Source organism: Triticum aestivum, chromosome 1D (assembly GCF_018294505.1).
Source record: "Triticum aestivum cultivar Chinese Spring chromosome 1D, IWGSC CS RefSeq v2.1, whole genome shotgun sequence".
Lineage (NCBI taxonomy): Eukaryota > Viridiplantae > Streptophyta > Magnoliopsida > Poales > Poaceae > Triticum > Triticum aestivum.
In genome coordinates this window covers 481,953,611-481,976,624 of record NC_057796.1, presented here as the reverse complement: position 1 = coordinate 481,976,624, position 23,014 = coordinate 481,953,611, and the positions used below count along the sequence as shown (strand labels likewise).

The window sequence follows — 23,014 nt, the reverse complement described above, 5'->3', positions numbered from 1 at the left end:
GTCGATTAAGCAACGCATATTTCGGATCGCCGAACTTAGTCTGTAAAAGAAAGGGCTTACCAGCCGTTATCTGTCCAGCTTGTCGGATCTCCTCTCGAGCCGCTCTAGACTCGGACCGCGCCTCTTTGGCCTCCTGAAGGGCCTTGTCGAGTTCGGTTTCCCTGGCTTTATTATCCTCCTCGAGGGACTTGCACTTGCAGGCGGCGTCCCGGAGCTCTTGCTCTATGGCAGATATCCGCTCCTTGAACTGGCGCCGGGTGGCCTGTTCGGCCTTCAAATCGGCAACCGCTTTGTCAGTGGCCGCATTGCTCACCCTGGCCTGCTCCTTGGCCCGGGCAAGTTCAGCCCGGAGGGTCTCGACCGCGGCAGCACCATCTGCAATTATGCATATAACAATGTGTAAGTTTCAACCTAGTATTCGCACCGTCCTATAGGCACAAACGGGATGTCCACAGTATACCTTGCGCCTCGTCAAGCCGCTTGTTAATAAGGACAATGTCCTCATCAGCCAGCTTCAGTTTCTGCTTTAGTTCGGCAACCTCCGCAGCCTGGGCGGTCGCTGCTAACAGTGAAGCATGTTTTTCCAATCAAATAAATATGTTACTTCCTGAAAATATCTATAGATCCTCTGTTCGCCTCTCTTTACGAGCCGACCAGAGTCTCAGGGGCTACTATCTATATACAGGCGTATTTTTCATATGGAAAGCGGCTAAAGACATTACATCGCATACCTCAAAGCCTGTTAGTAGGCTCATGAAGGCGTCATTCAGTCCGCTTTTGGCGGACTGAATCTTCTCAACCACCATACCCATTAAGGTACGGTGCTCCTCTAAGATGGATGCACTTTGTAGTGCGCCCGTCAGAGTGTCCAGCGCCTCCGGATTCATGGAGGTCGCCGTGGGAGTAGGCACTCCCCTCTCCCGTGAAGGGGGCCGCTTACTTGACTCCGGATCCGTCTCCGGAACAGTATTCGGCTAGAGACTGGACAATCTAGGGCCCCCATCACCGGTTCCCACGGGGGTCCTGCCCCCCGTACCCTTGACAGCTGAGGTGTTACCCTCTGGCGCCGTCTTAATCGTCCCCTGCACCTCTTGCCGATCCAGAGAAACCCTCCGGGATGACACCTCAAGGTCATCCGCCCTAGGGGGCGAGGAAGCTTGTGGAGGCGTCTTGCTCTCCATCATCTCCAGCGGCAAATCCCACGACGAGGAGGATTGTTGAGGGAGATCGCGGGCCGGACTGCAACACGTAATTTGATATTATTCCCGCAACTCAAAAAGAACTGGATATGTGTAGAGCATCCTTAGTTACTTACAATTCGGCAAGGGGCTTGTCCCTGGGGCGGTGTTTTGGGACGGCTTCGGATTCCGAATCCGAGCCATACGACAGGGATATCTTTCCCCTCTTGGGTGCCTCCACCTCCAGGTCTTCGGAGGCCGCCCTTTTCCTCCCCTGGGGAAGAGGGTTATCGCTTAATTCCTCCTCTTCTTCTTCCCCTTCTTCGTCGGCGCTTGGTACGGCGCCAGGACCAGCATCTTCATTAACAGAGGATCCGCTGGGTTTTCGGGAAGGGGAGCCGAACACCTAATCCGCTCCGCCTTCTTTATCTAGCCCTGATTAAAGGATGGAATTCTCAACACATCACCTTAGATCAACGAACTAAGCTATGTTCGGAAATTGAGCACTTACCGGGGTGTCCGGATGGTTGCAGTCGAGGCATATGTCCTCAGATGTGTCCGACCATGACTTTTGAGCCTTGAAGAGCAGTTTCCAGATCCCTTTGTGCGTTGTGCCGAAGAATTGCTGCAGGGTCCGCGGCCCTTCCGGATTAAACTCCCACATACGAAGAGACCATCGCTGGCACGGAAGGGTTCGGTGGACGAGCATCACCTGGATCACGATAGTAAGACTGGTGTCTTTTTCGATGATGCTTTTGATGCACTTTTACAACATCAGCACGTCGTCGGACGATCCCCAGTCCAGACCCTTATTGATCCACGATGCGAGCCGCAGTGGGGGACCGGATCTGAATGCTGGAGCGGCCGCCTTGGTGCCGCAGGGTTCGGTGATGCAGAACCACTCCTATTGCCATACCTTGACGGTCTTCACGGTCCCCTTTGTCCAGGTAACGTTGGAGAACTTGCTCACCATAGCACCGCCGCACTCCGCGTGATCCCCGTCGACCACCTTCGGCTTCACGTTGAATGTCTTGAGCCACAGGCCGAAGTGTGGGGGGATGCGGAGAAAAGCCTCACACATGACGATAAATGCCGAGATATGGAGGAAAGAGTTCGGGGCAAGATCGTGAAAATCTAGCCCGTAATAGAACATAAGACCGCGAACAAAGGGGTGGAGAGCAAACCCTAACCCGCGGAGGAAGTGAGGGATGAACACAACCCTCTCACCGGGCTTTGGAGTGGGGATAACCTGCCCTTTGGCAGGGAGCCTGTGTGGGATTTCCGCAGTCAGGTACCTCGCTTCCCGGAGCCCCGCCATGTCCTCCTCGGTGACGGAGGAGGCCACCCACTTGCCTTGAGAGCCGGATCCGGACATGGCTGGAGTGCTAGGTGGTTGTGGGAGAAGTCGAGACTTGGGCGCTGGAGCTCGAGGATGGGAGGGGCCGAGGAAGAAGAAGGCGTGGGGGAGAAAGATGGGTCTTTATCCCTTTATAAAGGAAATTAATATCAAGCGCCTCCTCACGAGCCTTAAAACTCGCCTATTCCCAAGGGGCTGTGCAAACGGCACGGTTGGATTATCCAAACCCGTATTCATGAGCATCCCATAATAAGGGGACATGATCTCTGCTTGGACAAGACGTGTCAATGTGGGCCATGCCTCGAAATGCGAAGCGAGAGGCTGAAAATGGTTCGAAATAATAATGAGGCCGAGCATAATGTCTCGCCGAAAAGAGCTGTCAATAGACATGACTTATTTTTTAAGTATTATGCCCTTGTGGTAGTGGGTTGTAACTGTTAAACAGAGTCGGATATAGTTCTAGTTGATCAACTACTTTGAAGTGCTCGGAGGAGGAACCCGCCTTGCAATGCTGAAGACAATCTGTGCGCCGGACATATTGTCATTGAAGCCTGGTTCAGGGGCTACTGAGGGAGTCCTAGATTAGGGGGTCCCCGGGCGTCCGGGCTATGTGACGTGGGCCGGACTGATGGGCCGTGAAGATACAAGACAGAAGGCTTTCCCCCGTGTCCGGATGGGACTCTCCTTTGCGTGGATGGCAAGCTTGGCGTTCGGATATGAAGATTCCTTTCTCTGTAAACCGACTCTGTACAACCCTAGGCCCCTCCGGTGTCTATATAAACCGGAGGGTTTAGTCCGTAGAGGCAATCACAATCATACAGGCTAGACATCTAGGGTTTAGCCATTACGATCTCGAGGTCGATCAACTCTTGTAACCCCTAAAGTCATCAAAGTCAATCAAGCAGGAAGTAGGGTATTACCTTCGTCGAGAGGGCCCGAACCTGGGTAAACATCGTGTCCTTGTCTCCTGTTACCTTCGATCCTTAGACGCACAGTTCGGGAGCCCCTACCCGAGATCTGCCGGTTCTGACACCGACACCCGCCCCCCGTCCGTTCGAGATTATGTGAGAGCGTGACCCAGACTTGCCAGAGAAAATTGCAGCATCATGGGAAATAAAACGACCCATTGGTAACCTTGCTTCGGTTTTTTATTCTCTTTTGGAGTGATGAATAACTTTCTCTCCTGGAGCAAATAAAATATTTCTCACGTAATGAAGGATATAGAGAAGCTACAGGCTTAGTTGGTTGATCTACATCTTGCTGATGCTAGTCGTGTGGCGATCCAACAAAAAATGAATTAACTGGATGAACTGTTGTATAGAGATGGATGCTTTGGCTACAGTAATTACAAATCACATGGTTGAATGAGGGGGAGCGCAAGACATACTACATTTTTCGACGAGCGGTTTGGAGAGCATGGGAAGCTCGTATAAAAAGACTCCACAAAAAGGATGGTACTTGGTGTAAGGTCCCTTCTGATATTGAACATATGACGGCTTCGTATTTTCAAGAACTATTTACGAAAGATCGGACCCTAGCCCCTGATGTGGATTTGGATTGCATAATACCAAAGGTAACAGAGTTGATGAATGAAAAATTATGTGCCCCGACCTCGGAAGAGGAGGTCTCAAATGTGTTATCTCATATTAGCCCCTTGAAGGCCCCTGGTATGAATGGTTTCCAGCTTGGTTTTATCAGTGTAACTAGGTTGCTCTGAAGAACAAATATTGCAGCGGTTCTGCAACTCTTTCACACAAAATCATAGTGAAGGGAGTTAATGAAACGCTATAGTTATGATGCCAAAGGTTCCCCATCCCACAGATCGGAAGGATTATATACAAATAATTCTTTGCGGTGTAAATATTATTTCTAAGTGCTTGGTTAACCAATTGAGACCCTTCCTCGCAGAACTCATCTACAAAAACCAAAGTGCTTCAATTCCTGGTCGGTTTATTTTGGATAATTGTATGATTGCTTTCGACTATATCCATTATATGCATCCTCTAAAAAATTGCTCTCAATTTGTTGTGCCTATAAGTTGGATTTGTGGAAGGCTTACGATTGTGTTGATTGAGATTTTCCAGAGAAGGCACTTGGTAAATTGCGCTTCTCCCCGATATGGATCTCTCGGATAATGGCGTACATGACCTTGGTGTGGAACTCGAAGCAATTCAGTGGGAAATTGATAGAACCATTGTCCCCGTTGAGGGGCCTCTGTCAAGTTGACACATTGTCTGCTTTTCATTTCTCTTTATTGCTGACGCACTTTCTGCTCTCATCAACAAGTCAGTTGCGGAGGAAGGGTTGGAAGGTGTTCAAATTGTAGAGGTGCTCCAGTATTACCCATGTCTTATTTGCGGACAATTCAATGTTACTCTTTCGAGCTTGTTAAAGGCTTGTTGAACACATATCCATCAGTGATGGGTTAAGTTATAAACCTTGCAAAGTGTTTCATCCTTTTCTCGGATAATTGCCTGGAGGCGGTGGCCGAGGAAGTTAAGAGTATTCTGGAAATTACACAGGAAGTGTTTGAACTCAAATATTTGCGACTTCCGTTGTAGAAGGGTGAATGCATAAGGGGAGGTTTGAGACAATGCAAGCCATTTTGAGAAAAAAGATTAGTTGACTGAGGCAAACAATACATATCTTCTGGCAGTAAGGAGTTGTTAATAAAATCCGTTGCTCAGCCTATCTCCACCTATGTTATGAGTGCTTTGCGTCTCCCGACATCGGTTTGTGATGGTTTGACTCGTATGATGCGGCATTACTGGTGGGGTAGAGAAAGGAAAAAAGAATATGGCGTGGCTTAGCTGGGATAAGATTATGTTGCCAAAATCTAAAGTTGGTACCGGGTTCAGAGATATGAGAGCCTTTAACCAAGGATTACTAGCAAAGCAAGCTTGGAGGTCAATAGATGCCCCTGAGAGCTTATGTGAACGACTACTGCATGTTAAGTATTAGTCGCATGGGGATATGTTGGATAAAGTTTCTTACAGCAATGCATTTGCTGTTTGGAGGGCAATTGGGCATGGACTGGAACATGTCGAGTAAGGACTTATTTGGAGAGTGGATGGCGGGTCTCTCATTAGGACCTGGCGCAACCCATGGATCCCAAGGCCACTAGATTTCTGGGCTATAACGCCAAAGAGAAATTGCCGTTATAACTGGGCTGTGGATTCCTCGATGAACATGGGGCTTGGAACATGTAACGATTGGATGATATCTTTTGGCCAATGGATGTGCAAGAGATTGTGAAGATATGTATTTCACGGCGTAACTGAGAAGACTTTTTTGCTTGGTTCCTGAAGAAGAGCGGACGTTTTACGGTGAAGAGTGCCCACCGGTTAGCCAGGAGCAAGCATGATGAATCATTTGCAGGGGGGCGATGAGCTGCCACCTCGAGGGGGAACATCCAGTCTAGCATTGTATAGAGAATTCGAGGGTACGTAAAAAGAATGAAAATTACGGCATGGAAGGAGGTTGTAGGTACTCTTGCCACGAACCAAACCATGTCATATAGACACCTATCAACATGTGGTACTTGCTTCCTGTGTGGTGACAACATAGAAGGGAGCTTTCATGCTATTGTGGCTTGTGGACATGTTCTGCTTCTATGGGAGCGAATGAGGTCTATTTGGCTGCTCCCTAAGAAGTCTCTCTTGATTGACACTGGTAAGGACTAGTTATTGAATGTCATAGCGGGGTGCCAGGAAATTGTGCAAGACATGATTATCATGCTTATTTGGTGTACTTGGCGGCTTCGTGTGGATATGGTACATGGAAAGGAGATAGTCAAGTTCCTTCATTTTCGATAAAGTCAAGTTCCTTCATAGGGACACAAAATCACTGACACACTCATGTTGATGATCAAAGGAAAGATGCCACTGTTTGACTATGTACCTAGAAGGAGGCCAAAATACCTAGCCCAGCAAAACTGTGGTCGCCACCGGCAAACCATGTTGCCCTTTTGATCCATGGCTTATTCCTCGAGCAGGACGAGATTGTTATGGTTGTTATGGTGCTTAGGAGACACGATAAAAGTGTGATCTTTGCTGCATATCAGTTTGTCTATAATTACAATAATGCTCTCGACATGGAGATTCGCGCATTGATGCATAGGATGGCTCTTGCGATCTAGCAATCAGTAGGGACGGTCATGGTCGAGTCGGACTCCTCTGAGGCATTGACGATATTATTGAAGATGGCTTGTCTTGTCTTGCCCTGCATATGGTCGCCTAGTAGCGGACATTCTACAGTTGTTGAAAAAATGGAGTTTATTCCTTAGGAGATAAGACATGAACAAAATAAGATAGCAAATTGACCAGTGATGTACAATCGTAGTGCGATATGGCTACACAGAGAACCACCATATATCAAGGCACTTCCCACACTTGATTGTAATCCTACGGTTATGAAATAAAACCCATTTACCCTCGAAAAAAAGTTAAAACTTGTGAGTTCCTAGAATGCGCATAAGCATGCATATCATTGCATTAGAGAAGAAGCGATAAAATAAACCTGGATCCAACGCCTTCAGGTTACAAGGCTAATCACTAGGATTAGCAGCCACACAGCACAGCATACCACAAAACAAGCAACACCTAGACTAACCTCATGCCAATGCCAATGAGGCAAACCACAGAGCAACCAACCAGCATCACAACCAATGCCAAAAACCTCTACAATATGACAAGACCCGAGGACAACACGGAGCAACGTACCCTCACCCATTGCATCAAGAGAAAGTTGGAAGTGGGTGGCAGGGCCTGGGGAGACCTAGATAAGGCGTCGTCGAGAGAGCGCGCCAACGATGATGTACACTGTGCCCCGAAGGCCCACGCCCAAAGTAGTAGCCGACACCGACTCGAGCCACACCATCGGAATTCCTCGAGCAGGAAGACGACGATAGCTCCAAGGAGGAAACGACGACATGGCACGGCCACCTCCTGGTCCGGAGGTCGGACCAAAAATTTCCCCGCGAGATCACGGCCAAAACAACGCCTCCAGAGCTCGCGTCGCCGTTGTCAGCTTCGGACTTAAAACTTATGAATGCGGTGTCGTGTGTTTGTACCGAATGTTTAATGATCGGTGCTTTATATATAAAACGGGGCGAAAGCCTTTTTCGATAATTGTGGGACGAAGTTCATAGCCCAACGCATCGATCGATGGTACAAGGGTGCAACTGAAACAAGGCATGTACTAGTACTTCATAGTAATTCATATGTTTAGCAGGCTTGCTCAACGATAATGTCAGACAAAATACAGTACTAGCACTACTGCACATGCATATCCCACCGGCCGCGTGCAACCGTACGTCCCCAACAAAATCCCCAAAAAAACGTTGCAGCGCCCACCAACCGCGTTCCATGCCCTAACCACGTACCTACACGTACTAGTCACTAGTACTACTAGCTAGTTGTACTGGTACACTCCGTGCTGCCTGTCGGGCCACGCCGAGAACGCCGGGGCCGGCGGGACGCCGTTCAGCCGCCACGCCAGGAACGGCCCGTCGACGGCGCCGGCGTAAGGAAGCGCCTCCTCCGCGTACGGCACGGCGCGAGGGGCCGACACGTGCGCCCGCTGCGCGACGTAGCCGCACCCGCCGCCGGCATTGGTCTCCGCCGCGCGGCGCTCCTCCTTCTTGAACCGGATGCCGCACGCGTTGCACAGCGACTGCGACAGACAATGCACATACATGGCAACGAAGATCAATCCAAACGCAGTTGCAGCTACTTGAAGAGCGCACTGACAAAGTGAGCATGGGCGAGGGTAAATGTTTGTGTACCTTGGGTCCGCGGGGGCCGTTCCTCCAGAGCGGCGTGGACGCGGTGCCGCAGTTGGCGCAGCGGCGGTCGAGGAGCTGGTCGTGCCCGGCGGCGCCGCCCCTGCCCTGCTGCTGGTGGTAGTAGCAGGGCTCGGCCCCGGCGGACACGGACGGGTAGGCCTGCGGCGGAGCCCCGTGCTTGGTGCGGTCCAGCTCGGGTTGGCGTGTCGACGGCGTGCCGAGGGAGAGCGTGCAGTCCACGAGGTATCCCGAGGAAGCAGAGGAGGCCGGGGAGGAAGGAGAGAGGGTGGTGACGGTGCTGTGGTCGTCGTACGAGTAGGCAGTTTCCTCAGCCACCGGCCACTGGCCCTTGCTGCTTGGCAGCGGCGGGAAGAAGAGCGAGAAGGTGGAGGTGGCCATGGCGCCGGAGCTTGCGACGTTCTAGTGTCACCTAGCTTGGGCGCTCTGTTATTTAAAGAGAGGAGAAGCTGCTAGCAGTGTGTCGAGGAGGAGGCGAGGAGCTAGCTGGCTTGCTGCTAGCCGAGCAGAGTGAAGCTAGTGGTGAGCTACTGGAGAGTGGAGGTAGGCAGCGGCAGCTAGGATTTATAGGGTGACCGAGATGCGCAAAACTTGATTAGATTTGCATCCATCCATCTCATCTGGTGCCTTGCTTTGCTTTGCTTGCTGGAGTGGTAGTAATCGAGGCCCTGGTTTGCTTTGCTTTGAACAGCAGCCGCCTCGGTCGCACCGCGTACATGCGTCGCCACTAGCTAGGCTACGCTAGGATGCATGCTCCATGCAATGGAACAAAAGATTGTGCACGGCTACAGAGGCAAGCCAAGACCAGCAGAGCAGGCGGCACAGCAGGGCGGCCAATGAGTGCGCGGTTGGACTGGCTGGCTGCGCCGAAGCCAGCCCTGCCCCTCTGCTCCTGTGGATGACAGTCTTGGCTCCGCTTGGCTGGCCTCGCCGGACGACGGACGTCTCGACGGGAGGTTGGATGGATGGGTGACTGCTCGAAGCAGAGGGGCAGAGGCCGACGATCTGCCGCGCTTATCCCGGAGCTACAGCTACAGCTGCCGCTGCAGCGAGCGAGCCCATGCAAGCACGTCGCCTCAAGAATCAAATGAGCGATCACGGAGGAGGCAAAGCAAAGATGCTGCCCGGTTGGGAAACTGCCTGCGGGCTCGGCCAGGGGTGTCATATATAGCGACGGCGACGGCGAGTGACCGTTCCGGCGCTGGCCTTTGACATCATAACAGTATACCGGAGATCCCGTCAGCCAAAGGTACGCATGCATGCCAGAGGTGGCGACGCAGGCGTCCCTGACACTGACAGCCCGGGCCTAGCTAGCTACTCGTACTAGTAGTATCTTGACAGTGGCAACATCTCACTCACTGGCAGCCATGGCTGATGGCCCCGTTGCTTGGCCCGGGCGCGGTCAAAAGGTAGGTAGCGAGCCATGTGACGGGGTGCGGGGGGATGGAACAGTCTCCCATGCGCATCGCGTCGCCGCCCAGCCCAGCCCAGCCCGCGCGCGGGGCACGAGGAGATCGTTGCCGTGGCACAGGAGCGCGTACCACCACCGCTGGCCCTGGTCGCGTCGAGGGGCGTGCGCGACGGAACACGGAATAATTGCGTATTCCCATCTCGCTCGCTCTCGTGTGTCCCGGCGCCGCCTCGGCTTCACCGATCGACACGTTGGTACAGAGTACTGCTCCTAGTGCCACAGTTGCGTTTCAACGGCAAAAAATCGTTACTCCCTCCGGAGTACTGTACACAGTGTGTCATAAAGATGAAGTATATTTTAGATTCATTGTGTCTCGTCTCACTTTATCTGTAAAGCAACCACCGAATCAGTAAACGATCGAACAATACAAGATTATGGTAGTCCACATACAATGCCCATCTCGAGAAAACCGGATCACGCAGAACGCACGTGACTACACTATCAAAAATAGCATTGGAAAAACTGAGTACAACACCACACATTGCCCTAAACACCTAAACTCCACGGCAACGCCTCAGGCGGGAAAACGAAGTAAAGCGCCGCCATTGTCAAGTCCGAAAGAGATAAGGGTTTTCATCCGGAACCCTGGCATGAAAAGGAACGCCACGACGACGTCTTCAGAAAGATAATAGCGCCCGCAAGCGTCGCCATCGTCTGCGACAAAGCGCAGAGCTTTCGCTCGGCAGCTCCCCGTGCCACCACGAGATTTTCAGGACAAGCGCAATGAGTTCAACTCCCAGGTCCAGATCGGGGCGAGGCCACTGCCAAAGACAAGGAGAGCACCTGAGCCACCCACCGCTGCCCTCCTGCCGCCCACACGACCAAGAAGGAGGGCCAACACCACCGACATGGTGCCCGTGGGAGAGCCAACCATGCGGACCGCCATTTGAAACCGCCGCTCCGGCATCCACGTCCAAGCCACCACCATTCGTCCACATCACGGAGCACCAACCTTGAAAGGAGGAAAGAAAGGGGTCTCCTTTCATTTCTAGCCCGACATCAGTCACGAGATCTGGGTCGATGCCCCCATAGTAGAGGGCGTCTAGACCTACGTCCCCAGCCAGTCCCGATGGACCGGCGGGACACAACCCCGTGACTGCCGACGGCCGCAGCCGAGCCCGCTCACGCGACGCCTCAACCATAGTCACCGCCGCCGATCTGCCCGACAGATTCATTGTCGAGTGGAGTTTCTACAAATAATATTTCTTTTGTCACATTATACATGTTTAGGCCACAGACTTATATACCCCTTTAGACGGACTAGAAAACTTTAGCATGGAGCGACCCAAGTTCGGGACAACGCGTCTGGTCAGGACGTTGTTGGACGGCAGGTCGAAGGTTGGTAGGTGCGGGTCATGCGGCGGGGGGTCGCCGATGTTGGAGAAGAAGTTGGGATGGGATGGGATGCCGGAGGCGAGGGAGGGCTGGTGAATGTGGCAAGTTGGGGGGGGGGGGGATGTGAGCGGCGAGGCCGGCATCAACCCGTCGGTCATGGGTGGCAATGAAGATCCTTATTCTTTCAGGAAAAAGAATCATATTAAGGGGCATTTTGATTCGCGAGATTCTAAAAATATGAGAATAGAAAAAACATATGATTGGGATGTCATGCTCATCTCAATCCTATTAGTTTGTTTGATTGCATCATAAGAAATAAAAGATTCTTTCGAAGAGGTTTGAGTGGATACCATAAATCCTATGAGAAGTAGTACAAAGAAACTCTAGAAAAAATCTCATAGTATTCAGTCCTATAATTCAAACAACCAACATAGAAAAAAAATCGTAAGGTTTCCAATCCTTGAAAATTCCTATGATAATCGTTTGAATCAAAGGAGTCCAGAGTAATCCGATTAGAGATGTGGGTAGTTAGTTAGGCCAACTCCACCGCGCGACCCCAAACGGACGTCCGCTTTGTCCGGATTTCGTTCGTTTGGGGTGCCGATGGGTGGCAAAACGGACATCCATGTCTGTCTGTGGTTAGACGCGCATAACGCGGCCGACTATCCCAAACTGTCCGCCTGCTCGCTCGTCCCTGCCTGCGTGCCGCGCTCGCCGCCGCCTCGTCGCGCTCGCCGTCGACGCGCGCCGCAGCCTCGTCGCGCTGGCTCCCCACCCGCTCCCCGCAGCAGCGCGCCCACCGTCGCGCGGGCGCCCGCTGCTGCCTGGCCGCGCTCGCCGCCCGCGCGTGCCCCCGCTCGCCGCCCGGCAGCCCCGCGCCCTAGCCGCCCCCGCTGCTGTCCTCCCGCTCGCGTGACCGCGCTCGCCTCGTGCCCTGCTCCGGCGGCGTCGACGAGATGTGCAAGGAACTGTGGAAATGGAGGAGAGAGAGGGGATGGGTGGGTCCCTCCGGTTTCAATGACAGGTGGGCCAGGCCCATGTGCAGACGGACACAGCGGACAACAGGGACGTAGAAAACGTCCGGCTCGTGTCCGCTTTGGACCCAAAGCGAGACCAACTTTGGTCCAGAGATGGGGTGAAACAGACACGAAACGGACGAAAAAGTAAAATGGGGTCTGCCGCTGGATCGTCTGGTTTGTCCGTTTTACCTCAAACAGACGCGCCCGGACAAAATGGGGTCGCGCGGTGCAATTGGCCTTAGAGATCCAAGAAAACGTTTATAATCTTTTACTAACTATTTACAGTTTCACACCTATACTCTAGTAAAATGGAAATATAGTTACCCCGCAAAGAAAAAAGGAAAATAGTTAGAAGTGTCACGATCATGAACATGACAAGCAACTGACTGCGGTTGATAGAGATTGCAGGTACGAATCCGCGCATGCATAGTGGCCAATGGAAGCGCGCTGCCTTCTTCTCTTCTCGCAGGCTGTGGCCTAAACAGACTGACTCGGAAAGCGGCCGCGTGCAGCTAGCTCCGGCCGGCAGACGACGTCATGCATGCATGCTACGGCGGCCTGCCGCCGTCCTGCGCGCGTACCTGCGTCGTCGTGTCGACCGGCCGGAGGCGCCGTTCTCCGGTAGCCCTGCATGCGCACCGGTGGCTAGCTCCACCTCCACCTCCACGTACCTGAGGACTGAGTCGGTTGCGACGGATCGATGAATGTCCGTGCCCTCGCGGTACCTGGGCCACTCTCGACCGATCAATGCAACGGCCCGGCCGTGTGGTACGTACAGTGGTGTGCATGCTGGGCGCGCACTCGGGGAGGAGAAAAAGAACGTACACCCATGAAACGTCGCGATACAAGGGTGAACGCACGTACCACTTACAATTACAAAGTTGGTACGTGCATGATGATGATGCACCTAGCTAGACTAGACGCTGCTGTACTACTCATCAGCGTGCAACGTGCATGCACGCCGGCCGATGCTTCAACTACTGTGCGTGCTGCCACCGTACCCGTGCTACTCATCAAGAGATCACAGATTAATCGTGTGCCTTTGGTCTAAGAAATGGCTGATCCTGCGAACACATCGCCTGATCTACATGGTATGACAAGTTGAAATAAAGATGTGATGCCTTTTTTTTGTTCTGGGAGATCGAAGGCTTCTGCATTATTTATTTAAAAATGAAAGAATGGAGGAGTAGCTATCCAGCATCAAAAGGAAGGAAAGACCAAAGGAAAGGAGCAAACCAGATGAAAATGAGTGTAGCTGCAGGAACGGCGAAAGTAGACAGGAATTACAGCCTTGCGTTGCATCTGCATCTACGCTGGCTTTTTCTCCGGTTTTTCATGGCCGGGCAACGACCGGCTTTCCCTTTCGGAGCAGCACGAATCTCCACGCACCGGATCCATCATAAATCGTGCATGCATTCATGGGGTGTGCTGTCTGCGTATATCGAGGTGACGGGAAGAACACAACAGATATGTATGGAGACGCATGGTGCTTTCGTTCGTTCTTTCCATGGATTCCGTCGAGTCAGAGAAGGGAAAGGGGCCCTTTGGCTTAGCTCGGTGCTCCCGCAAACTTTTCCATGGCCGAGCTGTAGCCGTAGCTCACAATGGAGTAGGCCTGACTACCCAAGGAGCAGCTGTATACACGCGTGAATACTTATATAGTACACGGCTGCATTTGCAAATACCGGCGGCAGTAGTTTTGAATTTAGAGCCTCCCTTGATCTTGATCAGTGCAAGAATTCCTTCAATAAGGATGTCTGCCCGTGAATGAAAAGGCAAAATGTCACGTGCTGCTCCCTCCCTCCATGTTTACAATGCACGATTTTTCTGTCCTAGTTGCATCTCCAACATCGGACCCTCAAAACCTCCACAAAAATCTGAAACCAAAGTGTTCGAGCGTTGTAATCTATCCAACACGCGGTACCCCATCCGTCCGCGGACGCGTCTGCTTGTCAAAAAAATTGCAAATCAAGGGAGCCATCCGGGGCGTCTAGACCGTTGCCACGCAGGCGCCAGACCACCACGTCTCACCCGAAAAACCCTCTCAGTGCGAAGTGGTCGCCACACATTCATGCCGGTCAGGCCGCTCCAGAGCGGACGTGACACGCAACATTGATGTCGGTCAGAACGACGCAAACGGACAAATGGGCCGCGCCGCTTCAATGCCGACGGAGCGACTGAGAAGCCTACTCCGGCTGGTCCGCCGCATTCAAGTGGGCTGCCCGTTCGTTCGCTTGGCCATTCCTAATTAAGAATGGCTTGCTCGCTGTCCAAACCAGACCACATATCTTATCCTCTCCGCTCCTCTCTGTCGCCGCTCACCACCGTCAACCATGTCGAAGTCGTGGTTCTCCTTGTTGACACATGACGGCTTCTGGTCTCCTCCCGAATCCGGATCTTGGCACCGCCGTCGTCGCTCTCCAGGGCCACCAACCTCCACAGCAACCGGCTCCTTCGAGAAGGAAGAGATCATCATCTCCTTCGATGGCGAGGAGGAGCAGGAGACGCTGCAGCAGCCGTTTCTCCTCACGGAGGCGACGATAACGAACGAGGACTACCATTCGCTGATGGAACTCACGATCGAGTCCTCTCTCAAGTATCATGTTTTGATGCTGTCTTTGCCGCTGTCAGCCCGCATCAGAAAGGAGACGTCGTCACCACCTGGGCGGAGTCAGCGTCGCCGCATCGCCCCGTTTCACGCGGCAAGGCTGTGAAGGAGGAGGTGCCCTTGGCGATAACAAAGGCGCGCAGGCGCCTCCTCCACTACCTCGATGGACACGGCATCCCTCGTCATGTAGCTTTTTTGGATGAGTAGGCGGCGCGCGCGGGCGGTGTCTGCGAAGTTCGACGAGGCGCCGCAATCGCATTGGCCAAGGTGGCTCTCCGCACGACGCAGGAGTAAACGGAGCGATGAAGGTGCCGCCATCCAGGCCAGCGAGGCTTACAAGGTCACCGTCCGCTACAAGCTAGTTTAGTTTAGTTTTTTTTTGGTTTTTTGTTGAATGGACGAAATATCGTCCTGTTTATATGAAATATATCAAAATTATGTTCGTTTGCACGAATTTCATCATGTTTGAATGAGTTTTATCCAAATCTAATTTTAATGCGGGCGGAGGTTTACGACAAGCGTTGGATGACCGGCTTTTCTATCACTGTCCGCCGACAAATACTATGTCTGTTTGGGGGCCGGCGTTGGAGATGCCTTAAGTCATATTATTAAAGTTTGACTGGGTTTATCTCACATAATGTAAATATCTATGGTACCAAATCAATTTCTCCAAGACATACACTTTGATGTTTTAAGAATTTTCTAATAACTAGATTCATGTAAAATACTTCTAACAATTCAACCAGTCTGTAATGTTTGCGGAGATTTGAGAGACACAATTTACGAATTTCTACCTGAATTACAATATTTTATTATGGGATTTCGAATGCACCCATGTGGGTTACCAACTCACCTGCCCGCAAAAGATGGGGGTTCAAGAACTCATCATCCAAGAGAATGCTACTGCGGTGCACCATTGCGCTCTTCTGGTCAATGCCGCGAATTAGTTGGTCCACTCCATCATCCCCAGTTAACAAACACTAGTGGATCCGCATTGGTAGTTTAATCAGTGGTCTCAACCCTGAGACTGATCGATCACATGTGATGCATGGACATGCACGTACCGATGCACGTGCGATGCCCCAAAACATTCAGCTGATCAAGTAGATTAAATTATAAGCGGCATGCAGAATCCAGCGTCAGATGGAACAATTAGCAGTAGCGCCAAACTGGTTTCCCCGAGGAAGGGGATGGAGATCGCTGTTCAAAAGGCTGTCGCCTGAAAAGCCCTCGAGATTGCTTTAGTTAACAATGCTTTCGTTCACGCGCTAAGCACGAGAGACATGCATGCATAATCTATGGAGAGCATCTCTCGAGATCGATGGTTAATTAGCGGCTTGCACTTGCAGCCACCTCTTTGTACTTCTACCCTATAGCTTTGTACTGTACTCCTTTTGGGCTCCCTTCTACTGTTCATGTGCCCCCGAAACTGTAGTAGTACCTCGAGACCTTTTGGGGTATTCTGGTACTTGTATACTTGTAGGAGCATAATTTTAGCCCCAAAAATGTTCTTTTAGTAGTAAGGATATTACGGTATTAGGGCATCTCCAACCGCCCGCAAAAATCCTCCCGCATCCATCCGTGGATGGATGGGACTAGTCCGCGGACACGGATGCGGGAGGACGACATCCAACACTAGCCGCATACATTTTAAACTTTTTTTCATCAAACAAGATGAAATTCATACAAACATGGCGAATTTCATTACATTTCGAACATTTAGAAAAAAAGACCGGCCTCTAAACCTATCCTATGGCAGCGGCGCCCGCGTCCAATCCCGTGTCGTCCTCCATCCGCCGTCTCCATGAGCACCGGTAATAAGGCCGATGAAGTGAAGGTGTGGTCTCCGGCGAGGAAAAGTAGAACATGGAAGACGGACCAGCCCACATAGGACACAAGGCATCGCCGCCTCCCGTGGCCTACTCACCCTCCGAGGAAAAGTAGAACATGGAAGACGGACCAGCCCACATAGGACACAAGGCATCGCCGCCTCCCGTGGCCTACTCACCCTCGGAGGAGTTCGCGACCTGTCCGTCCCCGGTGTGAGGTCAACAATGAAAATGGTGGCGCCGTTCGCCGACGCTGTCTTCGTCCCACCGGGCTGGCTGATGGTTCGTCGGTGTTGCGTAGGAGGCGCAACTAGCGTTGTTCTCCTCTGCGATCGCCTGTAGCTACGCCTCCGCGGCGGCCGCTTCCTGACGAGCAGCGACTTAAGCACAGACGGCGTCGTAGATGGCACGCTGCTCCGCCACGAATTTGGGGTTCGCCGCAGCCATGGCCGCCACGGCCTCCTCGCTTGCGCGCTCGCCGTAGTTCTGGCCCTCCGCTAGCCGGTGCTGCTCTAGGAGGAACAGGTTATACCGTTGTTCCTCTTGCGCCTGCTGGAACACCGATAGAGGCGCCCGTGCAGGCTGCAACTCCGCAATGGCGGCTTTGAAGTGCTCCTGCGCCTGCTCCATGGTGAAGCCGGCCTGCACAGGAAGCGCGGGAGCCGGGGTGGAGTTGTCGGAGCCAGTCTCCATCGTGGTGTCGTCCTCGTCGACGGAGACCTCGGGCGAGCTGGCCAGCAAGCCGGCCTCGATCCGCCTGGCACGGCGGCTACGCCAGGCGGCGGCAAGGCCGGCCACTGCGTGCTTCATCTCCGGCGATAGACCGTCCCACAGTGCTTTCCCACTGGCAGTCATAGCGGATGTGGAGGAAAGGAGGAGGATGTGGAGCGGATGTGTTGTGCCGTGGAGATAGCCGGGAGTGGCTGCCCTTCAATAGCGGATTCCGGTGAGGCTAGGCATCAATGCAGGACGCCGGAGTGGGTTTCTCGGCTGGCGAGCCTGCTTAACGTCGGCATACGGACGGACGGGGCATTGAACCTGTCTAGTCACGCGTCTCCGACATTGAACCGGCGCGGACACCGGAGACGCGTTATGGGTGGCGCCCTCGGCCGGCGCGCCGCTTCAGTGGTGGAGGCAGTGAGAGGTCAGGTCCGCCTTGAGCTGTCTTCAATGTTGATCGGCGCATTCTAATACGGCATGAACGCGCGCAGTTGGCGCCGTGTGAGAACGTGCGCGGGCAAGGGAGGAGGGTTTTTGGTGGGCCAGGGCGGTCAGAAGCGCAGCCCCCCCCCTTTTGTCGGTTTACGAAAGAAATCATGTCCGGACTGCTCCGCGGACCGATAATGACCGCGTTGGATTGCTTCCGTGGTTCGAACAGCCCAGTCTGAATTGTAACGGGAGGTTTGCGGGTCCGACTTGGAGATGCGCTTAGTAAGATATGATACCACATAGTCCGACTTGGAGATGCGCTTAGTAGATATGATACCACATATTTCTTGATCTAGAAAAAAATCAGGACATTTCTTGGTAGTATCAGTAATCTGCACGATTAGACCGACGGCATTGGCAGCCCATATGTCAGGGCCACGTCACTCGGCTGCCCTCACCCGTGACGAATGCAGCCTAGTAGCAGTCCTATCGAATCGGCTGGCGTGACTAGCTGGCTGAAAAACGGATTCGATACGGTCCAACTGGGAACAGGAGTCTAGTTATACTAGACTCACGCAGGCTTACAGAACAGTAGAGCACGGCATGGTTTATGGTGTAAATGTGAGCAGGTCTTTACTGCAAAAATGGCGTAGAGACGTCGGAGAGTATCGGCGGCGCTGGACGCCACGGTCGTCTCGTTTGGCGGATCCCATCTTCCTCGTTTCCAGTTTTGAGAACCTTCCCGAGCATGGTTTTTTCATATTTTTTCCTTGCGTTTTCTTTTGGTTTTTCCCTCCTTTTTTCGTTTTTCCATTTCTCTTTTAAGTTTTGTTTTTTCTTCTTCCATTTTCCTTTTTCTTTTATGTCATTTTTTCTTTATCGTTTATCCAAATTCACGAGCATTTTCTGAAATTCGAACATTTTTCAAATTGGTGATTTTATTTTGAAATTCAAATTTTGGTCATCCAAGTAAAAACATCTTACTCATAGTGTAAAAAAATTCATGAACTTTCAAAAAATGTTCATCGAATTCAGAAAATGTCCACAAATTCAAAATTTGTTCATCATGATCAAAAAATGTTCATCATATTTAACTTGTTAGTGAATTTTTAAAAAATGTTCATCAAATTGGAAAAAAATTCTCGGAATCAAAATTCGTTCACGAAATAAATAAATTATAGTAAATACAAAAATGTTCATCAAATTAATTTTTCTTCATAAAAATACAAAATATCATCAACATTTATAAATATTAAATAAAAATTCAGAAAATGTTCATTCTTCTAATTTGTGAACACTTTTTGCATTAGTGAACATTTTTGAAACTCTAAAAGTTTCTAGAAATCCCGAACTTTTTTAAATAAACAGAAAAAGAAAACAAAAAAAGTAATGCAAAAAGGGAGCCGCGCCCCACACCTGGGCTGGCCCAGGATCACGCCTGCAAGTGCGAGGGTTTGTGCGCCAGTTTCTTCCCAGGGCGCATGTCGCTATATAGGAGGTCCCGTCTAGTTTGACCGACGTCCCAAGAAGAGCAACTAATTGAGGAGTACTCCTTCAGGAGCCCCCCCCCCCCAAGGGTCACCTGGGGTGGGCTTGGAGCGCTTTAGCCGGCGCACTCTCAGCAGCCGCCACGTGTCAATGCTCTGGGCGCTCTCTCTAGATTTTATTTTTTGTATTTTTTTTGGCTTTTAGATGATTTTTTGTTTATTTTTCCGGCTTTTCAGTTTTCCCCCGGTTTTTCTTAGGTTTTGGACCAAATAAATCGAAAAAAATAAGCGCAAAAAACATGTTTTCTCCTTCCCCGAGAGGCTCAAATTTATTTCTAGTGTAGGCACGGATTTGCTTCCGCGAGAGGCGCGGTCATGCCACTCGGAAAGGGAAAAAATGCGTTTCTTTTTTTCCTTCAGCGAGAGGCGCGGTCGTGCCTCTCGAAAAGGGAAAAACACGTTTTCCCTTTCTTCCTTTCGCGAGAGGCACAGATGTACTTCTCATGAAGGCACGGATTTGCTTCCGTGCCTCTCAGAGGAAAAACTTGTTTTATTTTTTCCTTCTGCAATAGACACAAATTTACTTCGCGTGGAGGCACGGATTTGCTTCTTTGAGAGGCACAGTCATGACTCTGGGAAAAGAAAAAACACGTTTTTTTCTTCCTCGAGAGGCACAAATTTACTTCTCGAGCAGGCATGGATTTGCTTTCGCGAGAGGCACGGTCGTGCCTCTTGGAAAGGAAAAAAATATGCTTTTTTTTTCTTTTGGAAGAGGCACAAATTTTGCTTCGCGTGGAGGCACGGATTTTCTTTCGCGGGAGGCATGGTCGTGTCTCTCCGAAAGTAAAATAAATGTGTTTTATTTTTTCCTTCTGCGAGAGGCACATATTTACTTCTCGTGAAGGCACAGTATTGCTTCCGCGAGAGGCACAGTCGTCTCCCGAAAAGGAAAAGAAATACGTTTTAGTTTTTTCTTCCACGAGAGGCACAAATTTACTTCTCGCTTCTGCGAGAGGAACGATCGTCCCTCTCGGAAAGTGAAAAAAAACATGTTTTTTTCCTTTCACGAGAGGCACAGATTTAATTCTTGTGAAGGCACAGATTTGCTTCTGCGAGAGGCATGGTGATGCCTCTTAGAAAGGAAATAGAGCGTTTCCGGTTTTTCCTTCCGTGAGAGGTACAGATTTACTTCTTGTGGAGGAACGAATTTACTTCCGCGAGAGGCGCAACCGTGCCTCTCTGAATGGGGAAAACACATTTTTTTTCCTTATGCGAGAGGCTCAAATTTTACTTCCGCTTGAGGCAGGATTTGTTTCCGTGAAAGGCACAGTTGTGCCTCTCAGAAAGGGAAAAAACGCGTGCCTCTTCAGAAAGAGAAAAACTAGTTCGGGTTTTTCGTACAATTTTTTGATGAATTTTGTTTCGTCGAAACCTATCAACATGGGATCTAGTTTTGAAGATGTCGACGTGAGAAATTCAATGGTGAAAATGGTTCGAGATTTGAATACCCGATTTAAGAGATACAACATTTTGAATAAACAAATCTGAAAAAGGAAAACTTCCAGGTAGCAACAAGTGGCAGCACGCCACATGTCGCAACCTGACAAGGTGGGAGTGTCTTTTGTAAGGAGTGCTTCTTGATTAGTGATTTCGCGTCCTGGTGCATGGTTGCGGTCTGATGGGCCTTTTGGTCAAAATCAGGTTAGCCAAACTGGGAAAGATAGAAGGCCCATGAAGAAGAAACACCAAATGAGATGACGGTTCAACCACTGGCGACAAAAGTGGGAGCTACTATGTCTCGCGTCACGCAAGACAGTGCCAGGTCTCGCCAAAAGGACCACGCGAATGGATCGGCCCAGTGCGCGGGAGGCGACTGCCTTGTTTTTTTTAATCTTTTTTTGGTATTTTTTCTATCTTTTTACTTTTTTAGACAGTTACAAATATTCTAAAAATAGATATTACAAAAAAATATTTCTAAATAATAATCATTTATACAATGTTTTTAAAATGTTAATCATGCATTTTAAAATGTTAAATATGTATAGAAAAAATGTTGACCATGTATAAAAATATATACAATGTGTATGAAAAAGTTGATCATATATTTAAACCTTGTTAATCAAGCATCTGAAAAAATGTTAAACAAGGATTGAAAAATGTTAATGTGTATAGGAAACATGTTAACCATGTAGTAAAAAAAGCTAATATTGTATTTGAAAAATGTTCAATGTGTATAAAGAATAGGTTTCATATCTGAAAGTGTTAATGAAGCATTTCAAAAAATGTTAAATGTATATATAAGAAATGTTGACCATGTATTCAAAAAAATGTTATTCCTGTATTCAGAAAATGTTAAAAATGTGTAAAAAAAAAAGGTCATCACGTATTTAAAAATGTTAATCTTGAATTAGAAAAATATTAAATGTGTATTTAAAACATATTAGATATATAACAATAATGTATAATGTGTATGGAAAAATTATACATAAAAAACAAATTTTCAAAAATGGTTAATCATGTATTTCAAATATGTTAAACGTGTATATAACAAATGTTTATGATGTAAAAGAAAAATATTGAATGTGTACTTAAAAAAGTTAGCTTGTGTTGAACTAAAAATGAAAATAGATGAAATTTGACCATAAAACAAAGAAAACAAAGGAAGAAACCCAATAAAAATCAATATAAGGAAGAAAATAAAATGAACACCCGAATAAAACACTACTAATGAATAAAACCAAAGAAAACCGATGAAAACCAAGAAAAATGAAGATAATAGAAAGAAAAGAAAAAAACAATGAAAACCAGGAAAATAAACGAAGAATTTTTTTAAAAAAACATTGAGAACGAAGGAAGAAACGAAGAAAACCAATGAAAAAGCAAAGATAACAGAAAAGCCGAAGAAAACCGTGAATAAACAAAGAAAACCGATGAAAACAAAAAACTGAAAGCGAAAAACAAGACGGTGGGAGGGAATCTAGCAAACGAAAAAAAAACCTAGTGATTATGGGATGACCCAGTTTTTTACAGGTGAGAGGGAATCCCTTCAGCAAGACGGAAGGAACACTCACACTAATTAGGATATAGTCCCAGCGAGGAAAAACGGCCGGAGAACAACAGGTATAACGGAGGGAGACTTGTATAGGATCTGACCTTTAGGTGAGATCGTAGGATCAACGCCAAAATTTCATATTTAGACAATTTTTGTTGACAAGATACCTGCAAGGTATGTTTACATGGTCTACAGTAAGAGATTCAGAAAAGATAAATTTCAACTATGAATAGTGTCAGCTGGGGGTGAATAGTATTTGACACTATTGACATCCGATTTTTTCTTTTTTGGTTCTCTAAGTGTACTTCGAATTAGGAGCTGGAATTTTTTGAGATTGTACATCAAACATGGATGTGTATCTACGAATATTTTCAGAATTTTTGAACATGTTTTGAGTATTCAAAATGATTGATCTCACCTAAAGCTAGATCCTATACAAGTCACCCTCGGTAATAACGACCGGGGAGTGTCTAGCCAACATCGATCGATGATGTGACATGAGAAAGTGAGAAGGTTTTTTCTATGGAAATGGAATGAATAGTCTAATTAAATAGTTACGTTTGTTGCATGCATCGTATGTTGCATTGTCGAGATAAGTCCAAGGACCCTCTTATGCTATGGCCATGCTATGTGTGAAGTTTGAATCCCGTTGTTTTGGTCGCAGTTACAGTAGGTATCGCATGTGAGGAGAAGGCGTGGGTCTCATTGTTTACAGTTCGAGGAGAT

At 49.4% G+C, this 23,014-nt stretch overlaps 1 protein-coding gene across 1 annotated transcript; it reads right to left on the bottom strand.

The window, feature by feature from the left end:
* Positions 1 to 7,718: 7,718 nt before the first annotated feature.
* Positions 7,719 to 9,482, bottom strand: LOC123177603 (GATA transcription factor 15). The gene is made up of 2 exons (XM_044591259.1): positions 8,321 to 9,482; positions 7,719 to 8,208 (listed from the first exon to the last, which is right to left on the bottom strand). The coding sequence occupies exons 1-2, from the start codon at positions 8,717 to 8,719 to the stop codon at positions 7,948 to 7,950; spliced, it is 660 nt and encodes a 219-aa protein (XP_044447194.1). The 5' UTR covers positions 8,720 to 9,482; the 3' UTR covers positions 7,719 to 7,947.
* Between the last annotated feature and the right edge of the window lie 13,532 nt (positions 9,483 to 23,014).

Coding starts and splice junctions, on each gene's coding strand:
- LOC123177603 (XM_044591259.1), bottom strand. CDS start 8,719: ATGGCCACCTCCACCTTCTCGCTCTTCTTCCCGCCGCTGCCAAGCAGC. Junction 8,209..8,320: donor ACGGCCCCCGCGGACCCAAG/GTACACAAACAT, acceptor TGTCTGTCGCAG/TCGCTGTGCAACGCGTGCGG.